This window comes from Corylus avellana, chromosome 4, assembly GCF_965113065.1.
Source record: "Corylus avellana chromosome 4, dhCorAvel1.hap1.2, whole genome shotgun sequence".
Lineage (NCBI taxonomy): Eukaryota > Viridiplantae > Streptophyta > Magnoliopsida > Fagales > Betulaceae > Corylus > Corylus avellana.
In genome coordinates, this window is record NC_142493.1 from 10,981,004 (window position 1) to 11,001,707 (window position 20,704).

The 20,704-nt window shown below is 36.5% G+C and overlaps 1 protein-coding gene across 1 annotated transcript; it reads right to left on the reverse strand.

The window, feature by feature from the left end:
* Nucleotides 1–18,682: 18,682 nt before the first annotated feature.
* Nucleotides 18,683–20,365, reverse strand: LOC148586281 (uncharacterized). Its single transcript, XM_088515547.1, has one exon. The coding sequence runs from the start codon at nucleotides 20,363–20,365 to the stop codon at nucleotides 18,683–18,685; it is 1,683 nt and encodes a 560-aa protein (XP_088371673.1).
* Between the last annotated feature and the right edge of the window lie 339 nt (nucleotides 20,366–20,704).

The window sequence follows — 20,704 nt, forward strand, 5'->3', positions numbered from 1 at the left end:
GTATGGAAGCTGTAGAAGGTCAGGCATGTTCCAAAGCTGAAGAAGTATCTGATTTCAGTGGGACAGCTTGATGAGGAAGGGCATTCAATTCATTTACATGGTGGAAAGTTGAAGGTGAGCAAGGGAGCCAGAATTTTGGCTCGTGATTATAAGACAGATACTCTATATATGATCACGAACAGCAAGGATACTGTTATTGTTGCAGATACGGGTGCTGACTCAAAACTATGGCACATAAGGCTTGGGCACATGAACGAGAAAGGGATGAAGGTACTTATGTCAAAGGGGAAACTACCGAAGTTGAAGTCAGTTGAGTCTGATTTGTGTGAAAGCTGCATCCTAGGGAAGCAGAAGAAGGTGCGTTACGTGAAAGTTGACAAAGCATCTAAGCTTGGAAAGCTGGAGCTAGTACACCTAGATTTGTGGGGTCCCGCACCAGTGGCATCTCTTGGAGGCTCGCGGTATTACATCACATTTATTGATGACTCAAGCAGGAAGGTATGGGCTTATTTCTTGAAAAGCAAATTTGATGTATTTGAGACTTTTAAGAAATGGAAGGCCATGGTTGAGACTGAAACTGGCTTGAAGCTCAAGTGTTTGAGATCAGACAAGGGACGAGAATACAGAGATAGGGTGTTTAAATAGTTTTGTGTAGTGAGTGGGATTAGAATGGAGAAAACTATCCCGGGAACACCATAGCAGAATGGTGTGGCTTAGCGCATGAACATGACCCTCAATGAGCGTGCTAGGAGTATGATGTTGCATGCTGCGTTACCAAAGACTTTCTGGGCTGATGCAGTGCTATACCTGATAAATAGGGGGCCTTTCGTTCCCCTGAGCCATAGACTACCAGAAGAAGTCTGGAGTGAAAAAAAGGTAAATATTTCACATGTGAAAGTTTTTTGTTGTACTTCGTATGTCCATGTTGAGTCTGATGTTCAGAGTAAACTAGATGGTAAATCTAGTAAGTGTTACTTCATTGGATATGGAGATGAGGCCTTCGGTTATCAATTTTGGGATGATCAAAATCGGAAAATCATTAGAAGTCGGAATGTGACTTTTAATGAGTGTTCTATGTACAAGGATGGGTCAAGTGCAGAACACGAAGTTACAGAGCAGGAACCGAAAAGGTCTAAGTTTGTTAACTTAGATGATCTTTCTGAAAGTACAGTGCAGAAAGAGAAACAATTCGTGGAGGTGGAATTTGATTTACAGTGTTCACTCACGGATGAATGTGATGACGGAGAATCTTCAAGAGACTCACAGCACCGGGAAGAGTCTTATTCTTTAGCAAGAGGCAAAGAGAAATGTGATCGAAAAGCAACAAAGAGGTATGGCTTTGAGGATATGGTTTCTTTTGCTCTAACAGTTAGCGGTGAAGATCCATCATTTGTTCAGGATGGTATGCCGAAAGAGGTGGAGTCACTACGGATAGGTAAAGCTTGGGAATCGGCAGAATTACCCAAGGGAAAGAAGACTAAAGGGTGCAGATGGGTCTACAAAAAGAAAGAGTCATCAGAGAAAGCTGTATGGTCTACGGGACTGGTAGGAAAGCATGGTGTTAAGCTAAACTAAGTCATATGCTCAAGTTCAAGAGGCGCTTGGACTTGAGTGACACTTGTGGAATGTGATTGCCCTTAGGGTCTAAGGCGGAGACATCCGGAGGAGATATGTCTTGTTAGATTTGATGGGTTTCAAGTCAAGGAAGAGATTGTTAGTGTTGTGACTTTCAACCTATCATTAATATGTGTGGGCCCCATTGGTTTTTTTCTGTCCTAGTGGGGTTTGGAGATCTCACTCTAAGTCTGACTCGAATTTGTTTTTTTTTTCCTAGTTTGTCTTGTATTTGGTTTTGGAGACCTACTTGTACTATGATTGACTTGACCGACTTAGGAGCACTATTTAAAGGCATGTTTAGCCTTTTGTGTTGGTGCCACAAGTTGAATAGCTTCAATTAGAGTAGGATGAAATGTGAGAGAGATATCAAAGTGTGTAAGGCAGCAAGCACAAAGGGGGAGTGCCGCACAAGGTGTTTTTCTTCTTGGTGTTTTTTGGAGGAGCCAAAATCAAGTGATTAGAAGATAAAAAAATGTGTTACGGAGTGAGAGAAGAAAATAGAGATCAGCCGCCAGCAGTTCCAGCAAAAGAATAGTTTGTACATCTATCTTTTATATTCTATTTTGAGAATAACCTCTCTTGTGTGATAGTGAGATTTAGGTGTATTGGGGCTTTGAGATCCGAGTGATTTTTCTCTCTACTATTTTTGTACTCTATCTTTTGATAGTGGATTTTTCTCCGGGTTGTCTCCGCTAGTGGATGTAGGCTTGTTAAGCCGAACCACTTAAATCTTGGTGTCGTGTGTTGATTGCCTAATCTTTGTTATTTTGCATTCTTTTTATTTTTCGCATCTCACGGGTCTTGGGATATAAGATTAATTCCCTAACAGAAAATTGGGAGAATAGAATAATAGGAATCTAGTGGAAATACATAGAAAATGGGAAGCTCATACTTGTGGTGCTGTCCCCTCATAAAATAATTATATACTTTGTTCAAATAGAATTTATCCTGTTATATTGTAAGCAGGACCCACAACGAAAGTTTTGATGCACTTTTCTATATATTAGGCTTTGTATTGAAATATGAAATAATGAAAATGGGTGCATGTGGTTATAAAAGAAACAAATAAGTCCTCTATAATGAAGGGACTATATAATGGCATTCTGAGCTGACTACTGAACTCTGTTTAATTAAAAAGGATGTGATAGCTCTAACTTTAGTTAGTTTATAGTATGAAGCAAAAGGAAGTAAATCAATCTTTTTGGGGAAGCACTACTTTAAGGGATGTCAATTGGATCTTTATGCTAGCTAATTTAGAGCTCCAATATTGCCTAAGAAGGGACCTTTAGAATTAGTTAGCACATGGAAGTAGGACAAGCTTAAACTATATGTTTTGGATAAGGGACTTTGGCCTAGGAAATAGAATTCTTTTGAAAAAGTAAATTGGCCAGATTTTAGAAGACTCTTGTTCTTGTGGCTCTTACTACCCTCTTTCTCATAATGTTATCAAAAGTGAGTGATTATATGTTTGTGTGAACTAAACTTTTAAAAAGATCAATTGTAGTCATGAATAGAATTAGTTCAGGTTTTCATTGTTAATGTGCAATTGAGGAAAATATGATAGAGTGGTCCCTATTGGAAAAGATGGAGAAGGGTCACTATTAACAAAGATATAAGGATGAAAAATGAGAGATGTGGCTGCTTTCGATTAGTTGAAAAAGGATTCATATAGCTCACCTGATTTAATTGGGATTACAACTAAGTTGAGTTGTATAGCTAGTTCAGGTTTATATAACTTATGAGGCACACCATCTTAGTATATTGGATTAAAGATCAAAACTATGAAAAAAAAATGATGGTACACAATCATGTTGGTTAGAGGTCAGCATAGATTTGTGCTTCTTTTACGTGCAGTTGGAGAGCCAATACATCGAAACACAATGTAAGCTTTGCATCACCAATGCGAGTTATCTCTTTTATCTTTTCAACTTGATGTACTTGTTTACACGATTAAAATGACTATTTTCAATTCTTTTGAATGGAATTCGATTTATGATGTAGATCAAAGTGCTTGGGAGTTCATGAGGAAGACCCATGAGGATGTAAGTGTGAAGACACCCCGGAAGATGGTGACACGCTCACAATCTTGCACAACAGCGGAAGACCGTTCGAACTGCAAGGCAGCCCGTTCAAATGCGTAGTTGGGTCTAAGTGATCCAGGGAGGTCAGAGAGCTCCGTTCAAACCCCGTTTGAATGCCTATGTTGATTTTTGCATTTTTATGTTCTCAGTTCAGTTCCCATTCGAACGGCCATTTGTCCCATTCGAATGAGTAGCTTTGTTTCGCTTAGCTGACTTTATTTCATGTTTACTAGGTTTAGGGTTTGGTGAGTCTATATTTTGTGTTTTATTAGGTTTAGGGTTTTGGGAGTCTATATTTCCCATTCGAACGGCCGTTTGTCCCGTTCAAATGAGTAGCTTTGTTTTTCTTAGCTGACTTTATTTCATGTTTACTAGGTTTAGGGTTTTCGGAGTCTATATTTCGTGTTTTATTAGGTTTAGGGTTTTGGTGGTCTACAAATACATGCTAATAGCCTCCAGAAAAGCAGTTGTTTATGAATCTGTTTTGATGAATGAGAATACTCAGAGTTGAGTTTCTTCCTTGTTTTTCGTCAAACCTTAGATAGACTCTATTATTTTGAGAAGAATTCTTAGATCTTTTGTAGACTCAAGATCTAGAATTAGTTATCTCGTTCTTTATTGATGTTCTTCGCTGCAACCCACTAAGTCACGCTGCATCAGTTGGTATCAAAGCCAGGTTACTCTCCATGAATGGGGAGGAGCGACCATCTGGCAAACATGGACGAAGTGTACATGCACACGGAGGCAGCACGTAAGGAGCAATCGACAATTCGTTTGCGGCATATGGGTGGTGGGCCACGCGGTTGTTGTCGCCGACCAAGACCACGGTTTGTGGAGGCGGAAGTCAAATTTATCGCTAATCGTTAGCAACACATGGAGGAGCAATTCACGGCTATTGGGGATCAAATCAAAGCCCTCACTACCTGATTATCCAACATGGATGGTCACAATGGGAATGGATCCGGAAACCCTTTTGCGGAGCGCTGAACGCACGGACGTCAGCACCATGCGCAAGCTCATGCCAACATGTGGGTGAATGGGTTCGAACTCAATATCTCGGAATTCAAAGGGGATCTACAACCCGAAGAATTTTTGGATTGGGTGTTGGCTATTGAAGTGGTTCTTGAATTCAAAGCGGTGCCCGATGAACGATGAGTCTCTTCGGTGGTACACACATTCTGGGGATGAGTTGTTGCGTGGTGGCAACAAATGAAGCAAACTAGGGTGTGGCAAGCCAAATTGAAGATCAACAGTTGGGAGAAACTATTGAATTATATGCTAGTTGCTTTCTTGCCCCATAAGAATACCATGGGCCGAAAATCACATAATTGGAGACAAGGGTCTATGGCTATGACAAAGAAAAGAGAAAAGTCCTACGAAAAAAATGTGTTTAGGGAAACATTGATTGAGGCGGAGAGTCCACGACAGGCCAATTTGACTCTTACTCGCAAACCTCAACTCCATCTACCCAATCTATATGTGGAGGGGCAAGGTGAACTTGTTGATGAGGAGTTCCAAGAATCCGAGGTCATTAATGAAGAGTTTGATCATGAAGATGTTGAAGATCCTTTACAAGGGTTTGTAGATTGGGATTTTGATGTGGTATTTTTGTGACTAAAAATATCAATAATAAAAATAACCATTCACAATAGGACGAATCTTTGTAAGATACGGCTATATTGAGGGTGTCGGACCTCAAGGACTGCTGGGGTTTAATTATCAAAGTTTAAAATATTAAAGTTAACTTAATTAAAAAGGAGATTTGCTTTGATTTGCTTAAAAACTAAAGTGCATGAAAATAAAAAGAGTAAATATATGAGAGAGAGAGAGAGTAGGGTATTGATTTCACCACAATCCGCACATCAATGGTTAACCATATTTAATTCTAGCAATTCATTTTATGCATGTTATAATTTAAACAAGAAAACATATGAAAATAATTTCATACAATCAATGAAATAGCATAACCCATCTTCGGTTGGCACGGATCGTCTACCTAAATTACACTAAACTAGGGTGTAGTACGATTCGTCTTTCCTACGTATGGTCTATCTATCTTTATTGATTGCATGCTAATTAAAAACTATTGTATAACCATCATTCTTATAATCACAGAAAATAAGAATGGTTTGAGTTTAACAATAGTAAAATAATTTCTAAAACAAGATAAAGATTTTACTAATATTGAATTGGAATTAAAGAACAATTGCATTTAATATGAAAAACAGAAATCAATTATAGCAATCCTCAGAGTTATAAAATCAACATGCATAAATTGAAAACTAGAAATTAAATACAATCAAACCATTGTGCTTGGAAAGGGTTACATCAATACCCCACAATTGGGTTTAGCCGCTTATGATCTTCTAAGCTTCACAGACAATTTACTGAAATTTAAACTCTAGAAAGCGGTGTGTCTGTTTACAATGTTTAGAGCCCTATTTATAGGGATTAGGAAAACCCTAAAAACCTTAGGAATCTTTAGAAAATCGGAGGTCTGTCTCCCAGTCCAATTAGGAGACTGAAAACCAAATCCACGCTGGAAAAGGATTACTGTCATGCAATACACGCCCGAGTGCACTCGATCCGAGGTTTTGTGCGCTCGAGTGTAGTGCGCTCAAGCTTAACTGTTGTGTGCACAAGCACAGGCATGCACTCGATCCTTGGCCGCAAACGCTCGAGCGCAGGTGCGCTCGATCTCAAGAGTGCTGTGCTCGATCCTAAATCTAGAATGCTCAGCTTTTTTTTCCTTTTAAGCCCAATTTTCAATGGTTTGTCAAATAAGACCTAAAACACAAAAACAAAATAAAATCAAACAAATAACAATGCTAAGGAATTAACATATGTAAATTAAGGGGCTTGAATGTGCAACATTCGGCACTTAACAGATTCTCCACCAACCTATAATTAGGGGTGGCAAAATGGGTACCTGACACGACCCGATTACGACCCGCGGGTACCCGTTACACGATTAGCTCATATCCAGACACGACCCGTTTAGCTAAACGGGTAATCGGGTTTGACACGATTATGACACAAAAATAATCGGGTAACCCGACACGACCCGTTTTACCCGTTTAAAATAATTGGGTCTAAACGGGTAGACACGACCCGACACGACCCGATTACCCTAAACTATAAAATTAAAAAAAAAAAAAAAATTCAAAATTCAAAATTGTAATAATAATACTAATACATCAATATAGTCAATGCAAAAAATTGAGTTCTAAGAGATTAAAGGCTTTAATAAAGGATAAGAAAAAGAAAAAAAAAAATTGGAAAGTGACCGTAAGGTCCGTAATTGACAAATTGTACTCCAAAATAAATTACTAAACTCATAATTTCACCTAAACTTAAAAGTTAAAAGTTAAAACAAATAAGTTCATTTATTAAAATAGTCCACTTATAATTTAGTCCCACATGTAACAAAAGTGTTAAAAAATTAATTTGAACAAAGATACAAATTCTCAGACATTTTTTTTTTAGCATCCAACCCTAGGCCAAGACTCAATATTTTTAAATTCCATGAGAGCCATAGGAGACCAAGACCCTTATTTAATTGTGCAAATACATTTATCAAAATGTGTAATATAATAGAATAGTTATAATTTAAGTGATTTTCATTTTAGCAACGACAAGGTAAAGTACAATAAAGGTTTTTTTAATATCACAAATTTGCTATCTGAAACAAACAATGACATGAATGCTTAGGGAGTTCTTCATTAGTAGACATTAGAATTTCATCTGTAGTGTTTTACATAATTACATGCATGGGGAAGCCATGGAAGCAACATCATATACTAATTCAACAAGAAACACTGCCAAACATCCATAAGGATGCAAATTACAAGAAACTCATCTAAGAGATCAAGCCTCAGTCCACAAGATGATACACAAAAACAATTTGAGAGTGTGGGAACTCCATAACTTGATAACCATATATTATATTAAAGATTCATAACACAAGATGAACAAACACATAAGGGTACGACCTCACACCATGAAGGTAGGGCTCAAGTGGATCAACACAGGATTCTAACTACAATTATAAATAATCATAAGAATAATTCATCAATGAAACAATACAAGACATAGAAAAATATTCTAAAACTACAAAAGAGAGGGCCAATTCGGAAGCTAACAAGTAGGAAGAAAATCTAATTTCTCACCATAGCACAGCAAATACCAGCAACATAACAAATACTTGCGACATGGGCACTCGACCTATTTCTTCTTCATTTTTATTTATTTATTTTTTTGAATGAAAAAGGGCATTCAGTTTTAACCAACAAAAAAGTCAAAGACATAAAATTTAAACAAATTAGTTCAACCCAAAAGCAAGTATTAATGGGTTAAATTGTGTTCATAAACTAAAATGTGTCAACATTTCCATCATAGCAATAAAGAAAAAGATAATAATAATAAAAAAGCTAACAAAAACAAAATAATAAATACAAAAAGAAACAAAACTCAAAACTACATCAACATTAGATTCATAATTCCTTGCAAAATACAAATTAAGTTCCCATGGGCCAATGTCTATTATGCCACTCCACTTAAGGATCCATGAAGGCATCCATGATCCACCCATATAATCAAAGTCCAAAGATATAAATTATAAAACACTACAAATATAATCAGTTTAAGAAATATTAATAGATTGTGCTCCAGATGAATCTAGAATGTCACAGGAAATTGTCAAAACATCATCTTCTTTGCCATCCAAGTCCAACTTCATTTGTGTGAGTTCTATATCAAAAAATAAGAAGAATTAGTATTATTTTATTATAGTGTAATAAAAAAATAATACACATAAATGAAGAAATTAAATATGGAAATAACTAATAGTCTAATATTACCTTCATCTCCATATAACCAATCTTTGGTGCAAACTAATGCCTCAACAATGTCAGGCTTGAGTGAGCTCCTATATTGATCAATCACACGTCCACCAATGCTAAAAGTGGATTCCGAAGCAACAGTAGAAACAGGAATACTCAAAACATCACGAGCCATAGCAGCTACTTCAGGATAGCGAAATTGATTTCCTTTCCAAAATGAAAGGATGTCAAATGTATCATCCAAATCCACAGACCTAGGCTCCTCCAAATAAATGTCCAATTGATTCTTTTGAAAATTAATATCATCTCCAGCAAATGCTAAATAGTCCTACATGAAACAAAGAGAATATAAACATAAATAATTGAGTATATATATATACTAAGTTACAAAAAAGATAAGAAATTAATGATATTATTCACATTTTGCCAAGATAGTTTTGCTCTAGGTACTTGGGGGCGCCGAGCAGTTATGGAGCTTGAACTTGAAGTATTAGAAGAAGCACTATACTCCATAAAAAGGTTCTTAATTTTCTCACGAACATTCTCAAATTGTATAGAATCCATAACTCCATAGATCTTCGTATAGTAATAATTTACAAGATGAAGCTTGTAACGAGGATCTAATATAACTGCTATGGCCAACACTGCACTGAATTCTAACCAATATTTCTCAAATTTAGAGATCATTTGAGTTGCCATTAATCTTTTATGCTCATCTTCACTCACAAGGTCTTCCTTCAAAGATAAATAAATCATGGCAACTACGGGAAAGTATAAGTTGGCAGTAGGATACTTAGTACCAGAAAAAACACATGTAGCTTCATAAAAGCAAGCTAAGAAACTACTGATATCACCCACATTTTCCCACTCAAGTGCACTAGGACATTGCGGCGTATAGTTTGAATCAGTCATTGCCAAATAATTAAAAGCACTACGATAATGAATAGCACTCTCAAGCATAAGATAAGTAGAATTCCATCTGGTTGGCACATCTTGTTTTAACCCCTTATAACTGTCCAATGACATTTGATTTACCGCATGAAGAAATTTTTGTTTTCGCCCTTGTGATCCATTAACATACTTTACGCTATCTCGAACGTTTTCGATAGCATCATCAATTTCTTTTAATCCATCTTGCACAATCAAGTTAAGAATATGGGCACAACAACGCATATGAAAGAACTCACCTTCACAAAGAAGGGCTTTCTTAATGTTCAATGTTTGCTTTAAAAAGTCAACACAACGATCATTAGCAGAAGCATTGTCCAATGTTATAGTAAAAATCTTGTTCTCAATCCCCCACTCTTGTAGCAAATCATATATCTTTTCTTTCAAAGAAACTCCATCATGTGGTGGGGGCATAAAAGAAAAGTTTAACACCCTTTTAGTTAATACCCAATCTTTGTTAATAAAATGTGCAGTAAGGCACATATATCCATCGGTTGTCAAAGACGTCCACATATCAGATGTTAAACAAATCCTCCCAGGACAAGCATGCAACATAGATTTAATATTTTCTTTCTCCCTCATATGCATCTTAACCAAATTTGCCTTAGCAGTATTTCTAGATATAGAGGGTACATCACCACGCAAGTACTGATGTAATTGTCTTAAACCATCATATTCAACAAATGAAAAGGGCAAATCATGCTTAATAATCAAAGCAACCAACAATTCTCTATATATTTTGGGATCAAATTTAGAGCCACTTACTGACAGAGATCTTGCTTTCCCAGCTAAGAGCATCTGCCCAATATCACGAGTGTTTGCCCCCCCACAAACTTGAATGTGCTTTCTCAAATTTCCAGTTCCATATGAACTTCGAGCCTTGTATTTATTACCACATGTCTTGCATTTTGCCCACACCTCCGGGTCATTTGGATCAGTATTAGGAACGACATCATAATATTGCCAAACAGTTGAGGTCCTCCTCCGCTTCTTTCCCTTTTTGTTACTCCTAGTCCCCACAGAAACAGAGTCACCTTCTAGTGACGGTAATTCGACCACATCGTCATCAATGTCGAATGCATCTTCAACAACTTCTTCAATATTCATCTACACACATAAATTACATAATCATTAGTTAAACTATTAAAGTATATGACTAATGACTATATGCTATATAACTATAAATTGAATATTTAAGAATAAATTAAAAGCAATATAGCTAAGTGAAATAAAATAATCCAACCCAAATCTAGCAATAAGCAACTATGTGATATTATACTTTAATTACAAAATAGAGTCTAGAATATATATCAAAAATTCAAACAATCAAAATCAGAGTCTAGAATATATATCAAATGAAGACTTTTTACTACTGCGTTTGTCTGCTACAACCTACAGAGCACTCATGTCGCGGGCATTATCCAACAACACCCATTCTATTTTGCTGTCATTTTACTGTCGGTTAGTCTAAATATCTTTTTTATTTTCCTCTCTCTCTCTCTCTTTATGAAGTTCCATTCTACTTTTAATCCCCCAATTTTATTTTCAGTTTTAAGTTTTTAAAATCTTTATTTTTAATTAAAAAAAATCGTTGCTTTGGCCATATTTGCCATAAATTGTTCAACAACGCAAATTCAATTAATGATTTAGCAAAATTATGTACACTAATATATAGTAAAAAAATGTAACTAAGCCATTAAGGTATAAACCCTAAACCGTATAATATCACATAATTGCCTGAAAGACAAATATATATCAAAAATTCAAACAATCCAAGATTCAAAATCAGAGTCTAGAATATATATAAAAAATTTAAACAATCAAAATCAGAGTCTAGACTTACAAAAAAAAAAAATCAGAGTCAGAGACTAGAGAGATCGAGTAAGAGACGTACCGCCATACGAGAGACAGAGAGCTGCGACTGACGGCGAGGAGACGTGGCTGACGGCGACGGTGACTCGGTGAGGACGGCGAGTCGGCGACGGTGAGGTCCGTTCTTGGCTCTTGCTAACGCCTAAGGCCCTAAGTTCCTAACGGCGAGGAGCGGAGGAGGCCCACGAGGAGGAGAGAGAGTGGAGACGCGAGAGAGAGAGGGAGAATCGGGAGAGTCAAGACTCAAGAGTGGCCGAGTGGGAGATGGTGAGTCGGACTATCGGTGACGGAGGGAGAGTGAGAGACTGAGTGAGAGCCGAGAGGGAGTCAGGGAGAGGGTTAGGTTCAACGTTACAGAGACTGATTTTTCAATTTTTTTGTTCAAAGAGTAAAGTAACTAAAAGTCTAAAACTGACGTGAGGTGAGAGTTTGAGTCGTGAGCTGTGGCCTGAGTCGTCTGACTCTCCTCACGCGTGAGTCGCGTGACCCGGGTCCAGAAAAAAATAAATAAAAAAAAAACAAGAAAAACCGGGTCGGCGGGTCCAGAAAAAAAAAAAAAAAAAAATCGGGTCTGGCGGGTCGACCCGCCAGACCCGCACAGTAATCGTGTCTGGCGGGTCGACCCGCCAGACCCGAACCCGATTAGCCCAAATCCAATACCTGTTTTTTCGTGTCGTGTTCGTGTCAGATTCGCGGGTCGTGTCAAAATTGCCGGCCCTACCTATAATGACGATGTCAATGAAGTAGATCCGAATGAAAGACCTTTGCCATCCGAATAAGAGGGAGAGTATGCAGTAGACTTGTTTACTATCATGTTTGGAGGCCTCTACCCCAAAGAAGATGACCCATTGGAAGAGGAAGAGCCCACGAATGACATCACAGAATATGAAGCGGTTGATGAAGACCTTCAAGGTGAATTGCCTAATTTTAGTGATGAAGAATTAGGTTATGTTGATTTCCTTGGTGTAGACGATATTTTATCCGATTCTCATAACATTGATTATGATGAGTTTCATGTAGATGAGGAGAATTACATGTTCACAAGAGAGAAAATGGCTGACCTATTCTTGAGTATCTTCATGGCACGTGGAAGGAAAAAGGAATGAGAGAAGTATGGCAAACCCAAAATATTACCAAGTGATGTGTGGGGCTTCACGACAAGCATCAAGGTATTTCGATGATGAAGAGCATCACGTTTATTGTGGGGTGTTGCCGGGTGAGAATGAATGCATAATTTGCCAACGAGCAGCACAGAGTCTATAATCGCACAGCGTCAAGGCATGATTCATGAAGGAAAAAATTGCATTCACAACACTTGTAGGCTGTGAGTTCCCAGTACTGGCTTTTTGCACAGCCAGCAACCAACTTCCTCATTTAATTTCCATCACTTTCAAGGTTATTTGGGAGCTGCATGTGATGCCATTTGCTGAAATCTTCTTTGCCCCCCATCTTTCTCGCTCTCTTACACACACAACCACAACACCTAGAGGTGGTTAATTAGTATTTAGAGTATGTTTAGCAGGGTTTGTGTTTGTAGACATTATAAAATATGCTAATAATTTGTAGAAGCTACTTGTTGGGTCTCCATGAATAAAGTCAAATTAAATTAGATGGGTCATAGTGGGTACTAATTTTTTTTGTTTTTGTTTTTCAAAGATCATTGCACTTATCCTCGGAAGACAAAAAATTTAAGATGGGTCATAGTCTTATATTCAAATTTGCAGCATTTTGTTTTAAATAATAGCGTTTACATGACTTCGTTGTGTAATTGGAAAACCAATCATAATAATAGTAGAGTACTACGAAGAAAATAAAAGCGGAAATAAAATAAAATAGAAATGAAAAGTAGTTTCTTCAACATGTAGAACATACGCTATGCTATTGAATAAACGTGTTTGTCTAAGAATTGAGTTGTTAATGTTAAATATCACATTTTACATATGAAATTAAGTTTTTAATGTTAAATATCACATACAAACTACATATATTATTATTGAACATGGGAATCAAGCACGTGCATGCCTCCCCAACTAGTGGTTATAAAAAGGGTAAAGATATTGACCACGCCCGGCGTGCTTCAACAGTGAAGCACGCCGGCCGTGATTTTTTTTTTTATAATTTTTTTGAAAAAAAAAAAAAAAAAAAATTTTTAGCCTGGCGTGCTTCACTGTTGAAGCACGCCGGCGTAAGTTGTATCATGACTCAAAAAAAAAGAGCAAATGCAAGCTTTCTGATGTCAGTGAGGAAGAAATTAGCTTAGGAGGACTATAATAATTGCCTTACAAGCTTACTACTGAACTCTGTTCTATTAAAAAAAGCTCTAGCTTTAGTTAATTTACCATTTAACTGAGTTGATACAGCAGAATCAGGCACAATGTTTGAAGATTATTTTTGGAATAAGATCCGCACAAGAATATAAAAAATCAGACATAACATTTGAAGATATTTTTAGAAAAATATCTTCGTGTTTTTGTCGTTTACAAGAATTTTTCTTTTTCCTCCATGTAAATATATTAATTTTGTTGTATTTTTTTTTTCTCCAAATAATTAGGTTGGAAAATACTCAAACTTAGCCTATATACCGTACAAGCAGGTTGTGGCCGTGTGGGTCTGCATAGGCTGGGGGAGGGGATTTTGAGGTAGAACCACATGATTCTAATCCATACTCATATTATATATATATATATATATATAGTCAAATATTTTTTTTAGGGAAAAATAAAAATACATATGAGGTTAAGGAATATAATAACAGGGGTATAATAGTAGTATGTGCATGCCTCCCCAACTAGTGGTTATAAAAAGAGCAAATGCAAGCTTTCTGATGTCAGTGAGGAAGAAATTAGCTTAGGAGGACTATAATAATTGCTTTACAAGCTTACTACTGAACTCTGTTCTATTAAAAAAAGCTCTAGCTTTAGTTAATTTACCATTTAACTGAGTTGATACAGCAGAATCAGGCACAAGGTTTGAAGATTATTTTTGGAATAAGATCCGCACAAGAATGTAAGAAATCAGACATAACATTTGGAACATTATTTTTAGAAAAATGTCTTCTTCTTTTTGTCGTTTACAAGAATTTTGCTTTTTTCTCCAAATAATTAGCTTGGAAAATACTCAAACTTAGCCTATATACCGAACAAGCAGGTTGTGGCCTTGTGGGTCTGCATAGGCTGGGGGAGGGGATTTTGAGGTAGAACCACATGTAGGGGTGAAAACGATTCGAGCTTGAGCGAGCCTCCCTTGTTCCGGCTTAGCTCGTTGAAATTTTACTCCAGCTCGAGCTCGAGCCGAGTTTAAGGGCGAGCTGGCTCTTATATTTAATTTTTAAACTTCAAGTACTCTTAAACGGCTTAAGAAGCCAGCTTGCATATGAGTAATTACTTAGTCTGGCTAATCAGGTATGGAGCCTGAGTTAATATAACAAGACACTTGGTTTCAAAGAGAGAGAGGGTATGCATCATTTTATAGATAAGTAAACTTGAGGATTTGTGTTTTCTTAGCAATGTGGGACAAGTTAATAGGTTGTATTTAGACTGTATTGGACAACGCCCCTACAAAAATATATTTTTTCAATGTCTCTATCTCAATCTCCCTCACCAGTCATAGTGCATCTTCCACCTGAACTCTTATTTCTCACTCTCTCACTCTCGCTCACCAGACAAGTAGTAATAGTGTTTGGGTTTGTTTGATTCTTTAATAGTTTCTGCCTTTCGCAATCTCCCTCAATAGTTTTTGCTTGATTCTTCTTCCTTTCGTTTGGGTATGCTCTAATTGAATTAGGGTCTTCTTAATGATTGTTCTCTCTCTCTTTGAATATGAAGAGTCTAGAATTTTTCATTTTCTAAGGCTTAAATATAAATACAATTTTACGATTTTAATAATTATAAGAAGCTTATACGAGCTTGCTCACGAGCTTAACCGAGTCGAGTCGAGCCGAGCTTGCTTAATTTAATATTCGAGTTAGAATTTGTGTTTACGAAGCGTTTCATTTAATAATCAAATCGAGCACGAGCCAAACTTATACGAGCCGATTCCGAACGAGCGAGCGAGCGGCTTGCTCACTTAACACCCCTAACCACATGATTCTAATCCATACTCATATTAATTAGAAAATATATATATAGTCAAATATTTTTTTTAGGGAAAAATACATGTGAGGTTAAGGAATATAATAACAGGGGTATAATAGTAGTATTTTTTGGTGGTGTAATTAAATAATAGTTTGGCTCGGTTGAAATAGGCTTTCTGTTATAGTGGTTAAAGGGATTCAATAACTATTTAGAATTTATAAAAGGGAAGGCCAGCTCATAAGGGAGGTATTGAAATAGATAAGTCAAAAGTCATTACCATGTAAGTGGAGACCCGGGCATCTAGAATAGCCCATTTACATTCAATACAATTCGTTATTTTCAGCCCATTCAAGATTCAACCATTTTCATTCTATTCCATTATTCCAATTTCTAAACACCAAAAAATATAGAAAATACATAACATTAGAGGAACAGAGTGTACATCCTTGCATATTTATAGCAGCTGTGGACTAACTCTAACAAGGTCTGAGGATCTGGAGAAGTTACATAACAAAACTCATCTTTGGGTTTTAGATCTGAAGTAATGTGGGTTATGCCTGTTCATCGATTGGCTCAATGTTTGTTCATGCCCGCGTTGTGTTTTCGGTTGATTTTTTTTTTTTTTTTTTTAATACTCAAATTGGACTTCTGGGTTTTGTTTCTTATGTCATTATATTAATCTTGCTCAGCAGGGTTGTGATTATTTAGAAGTCTTTTCGACGCTTTTCTGCGAGAATCTACTATTAGTGAATGATGAGGTGCAGTTTTAGTCCTAGCTAGTCTATGTGTACGTAATGTTTGATGAAATTCCAGAATCAGCATTTGTTTGTGCGTGTGAATTTGGATTTGTTTTCATTAATAACTTCTGATGGTAGACCGGCTTATTCTACGTAATATTCTAAGCTTATTGATACACCTTCCCTTGTTGCTCTTGATGCATATTTTTGACTTAGAATTAGTGATATATATTAAGATTTCAGGGGAAGCTATACAATTGATATCTAATACGTACAGGGGCTGTGGCTGTGCTAGCTCATCCATGGGCACTGAAAAAACCTTGTTGCCATTATAAGGAGGCTGAAAGAGGCTGGCCTTCATAGGATGGAGGTTTACAGAAGTGATGGAAAACTAGCAGGTATATTATTTACTTTGCTAGGTCTTTTTCTTTTTTATTGTTGTTTGTGGAATTTTGTTTTTGGTGACTGTCCAATCAACCGCCATAGAATGTAAAAGATTTACTTCTCCTTCTCCATCTTCAGACATGTAATGGATGTCAAAGATGCTATCTTAGGAGCATATAAAAATTCTAAACAAAACAATTTCCTGAATAAATCAGTAGATGAAGTAGAGTTGTAGTTAAAATTCATCATTTGTATTGTTTCGACTCGTATTTGTTATAATGTTTTTATATTTTAGTGCATAGATGAGATGTTGGTTTTGTTTCTACGTGACGGTAGAAAATTGGTTCCCAGCCATTATTGCTTTATGGATTGTGTGATGTAGCCATTCGCGGTGTGATGCTTAGGTTTATATTTCTCATTTATGTTTTTTCCTCCGAAATTCCCAACAATTTTCCAATAAACACTAAAAATTTAGACCTATTCTTTCTTGAAAACTTGAATCTTCAGACCCTAGACCACCAAATTCTCATAAGATTCACAAACAGAAAATATTTTACAGTGTACTCTTTATAACATTGTTCAAGGGGTACTGTTAATATGCACTGTTCATACAGATTTTTAAAGGGGGCTCCCACATGAGTTGTGGCAAGGACTTAGTCGATCATTGCTTGTCTTGTGATTGACCAATGAAGAGAGGCAGAATGCAGAGTTTGAAGCCATCAGGCTGAAGCTTTCCAATATCTCTATTAATCAGGGAGGAATTCAGGTTCCTATTGAGAGTAATAGTTGTGAGTTGAATATTCATCTTGTTTATCAAATTCATTTTCACCTTCTCAATATTTTTGGCATTTCTGCTGTCATATTTAACTAATTGTTTTTCTTGAAGATAGATATGCCTAGAAAGGTAGATGTTAGACAGTGAAGGATCTAACAAGATGTAGAGAATAGATGATTGTCTTTTTTTTTTAATTAATGAGATTCAATTTGAGTTCTAACTTACCGTCACCTAAATGCATTTCTCATATCTACTAATTGAAAATGCTATTAATCTTGTGGGAATAATGAACTCATATCTGAAATTATAATCACTTTGATTTACCAATAAGTGAGATCTAGAATGATCCATACCAATATGGCATCCATAGTCTTTATAGGAAATATAAATATCTCCTTGAGATAATTAAATAGAATTGCTGGTCTAAGTCCAGCCCTAATAATTTTAGTAAAGTGGTTATCAAAAGATTTTATTCTTTAATAAAAGTATTGTGGATCATCATGTGATCGAGTACCCAAAGATAAAAGATTCAGATTGGATAAGGGGACTATATAATCAAAATACCTTATTCAATTTTGAATATCTTATGTAGAGATTTATTTGTAGATATTAGTAGGATACTGAGATCTTTTGTTATTAAATAAAATCTATAGTACAATTTTTAATTTACAGCTGAGTAAATTATAATTAATAGCACTTGCAATGGGGTTATGAGATAACTTGAAACTCAAGACTTATTGGAGCTGAGGTAACTATCTCTGTATAATCTCCACTAAAGGGGTGGTCGGTCATGCTTTTGTAATAAACAAATTATTTATTTGTTTTTTTATCATATTTTCTCATTCTAAACGTGAAGGAGAGAAAAAAATGTTTGAATGGTTTTAGCGAAAATGTTTTGTGGAAGAAATATATTTTATATGGAAAAATGTAAAAAAATTGTTTTGTAGTGATTTTTTTATTTAAATAATAATAATAAAAATCATTGATGTGGTATAAAAAGTAAGAATGTTTGAGTTAATTTTGAGGTGAAAGTAATTTTTTTTTGGGATTGAAGAAGAAGCCCCGTCCAGCCTCTTGGCAAACACTGCCAAAGAGATTCCACTCTCTTGTAGCCGTGCATGACGTAGTGAATAGGGAATAAGATCAAAATATTTTTTGAGCTTTAAAGTTTTGATCTTTGCTAATGGAAATGGTAAGTCTTCGTTGTCCTTTACTTTGTGCTTTGATGCTTGAAGACACGCAATGAGTAAAATATCTTTATTAGCATGAGTTTTAGTCATAATGAATGTATATTGAATTAAATTGTATACAATAAGGTTCTCCCTCCATGTCTCTCTCACATAAACAAATGTAACTAATCTAACCAAATGCTTCCAAGAATACATTGAGGATGAGCAGCGAAATCACAATTTTTACAGTAATAAAACCAAAGCTTTTCATCTCTTTCTTTTTCGCAAATTTGACAATAATGTTCATCAGAGTTGTCTTCAGCGGCATAAGTGAGATATAGGAGATGTGCGTCATATCTATGCCTAGTTACTAGCGGAAGAGTAGCACATTTAATGCACAAGCGGAACCCACAAGTAGTGCAATCAAATGTCCGAGTGCCACTGACTGTCCAAGTGCCACCGAATCTTTGACCACAAGCATTGCACATTGGTTGATCAAATCCACCAAGAAAGAGGCAATGCTGGTGACCTTTATGTTTAAAGACTTCTGGAATTAAAATACATTGAGCATCAAATGATTCTTTGTCACACCAACGGTTGTCACATTTGTAGTTGAAGCCACTTCGTCTTCGTCTGCAAGTCCCACAATACGACCAGTACCCATTGAAATGTAGGGTGAGCGGGTGTTCGTGATGTAATGGTCTCATAACCTTTTGAGGTAGTTTAGTACATCTTATATGGAGAGAAAAGTTGCAATGTGTACAGTCGTAAAACGGGGACAACACTATAAATTGCATGCACCCCTTACAACGCTTGACATCCAAGAGCTCTTCATTTTTAAGGATTAATTTATGTTGTGGAAGATTCGAATGTTGGATCTCTTGAGGGGCAACTTTTTCATCCTCTTTTAGATCGTTGCCCTCGACCAAATGAGTAGAATAGTCAATGGAATCACTTGTCTCACCCACAACCCTAAACCAATATGCACACTGTAAGTGGGCAATGTAGTCACATTTGTGATCATCACAACAGTAAGCTGCATACTTTATATCCACCTCCTCATAACAGACTTGGCACTCGTGTTTTTTGCACTGGGGAAGAGAGAAGGTGCAAGTGAGGGAGTGAGCATGTCCTCTAATTTTGATGGTGCCTAGAAATTTACCACAATTAGAGTGAATGAAAATTAGACAATTGCTACAATGACTGGCAAAGTCACTGCGTTTCACACCACACGCTTTGCAGGTGAACTCAATTGGATCTCGAGTGGGGATGAATGCGTGTGGGTTACATTTGTCAGCACTAATATTTCTCCAACGAGAATCACATTTGATGTCAAGTACATATTCACATATGAAACATTTGTAATAGTAGCGTCCACTTAAAACCTTAAAGCAAGCACTGCAATGATTTTGAGTCTCTATTGGTACTTCGAGACGAAGTTCATGGTCTGAGAAGTGCAAAGGGTGTGTTGTTTTGTAGGGTAATTGTGCACAAGGCTGATGAATGAGGAAGGTGCAGTTGGGGAAGTAGCATTTGTAAAAGTTAATGTTGTTGTTGTTGTTACCTAACATTAACAAAGACGATATTGGTTCCTCACACAATGAGCAAACTACTACTTTCTTCTCATCTCCGTTCTTCTCCACCTCTTTCACGGATATCAAGTGATGTCTATTCCTCAAATCATGTGCCTCTATCTCTCTCTTGGGATCGGTTGGCTCGAGGCATGATTCATGAATCAAAAAAGCGCATGTGTTCCTGCATTGGTAGCCGCGACTTCCCAATACTGACTTTCCGCACAACGAGCAATATTTATATATACTTTCCAACTTATCTATGAGCTGCAAGTGATGCCATTGCTCGCCCGCCATCTTAGTCTATTATGATAATACACAGTCACAGAGGCACAAAACCCAAAGGGTGGGATTAGCATTGAGATATATATTGTGATAGGATGATATATATGTAGGGCATTTGTTGGGTCTTCACTCTTCATGAATTAATGAAGTCAAATTAGATGAATATATAATTTGTGGATGCACATTTTTTATTAATTAACAAACCTTTATATATTATATATCCTCTAGTTGAAGACCGAAAAATAAAGATGGCATTTACGTAAATTTAACTAAGGAAATATTAGTTCCAAGTAATATTACCTCGCCCACAAACTGATTTAAGATCGAATCCAAGCTACTTTGATCGATTAA

Coding starts and splice junctions, on each gene's coding strand:
- LOC148586281 (XM_088515547.1), bottom strand. CDS start 20,365: ATGGCGGGCGAGCAATGGCATCACTTGCAGCTCATAGATAAGTTGGAA.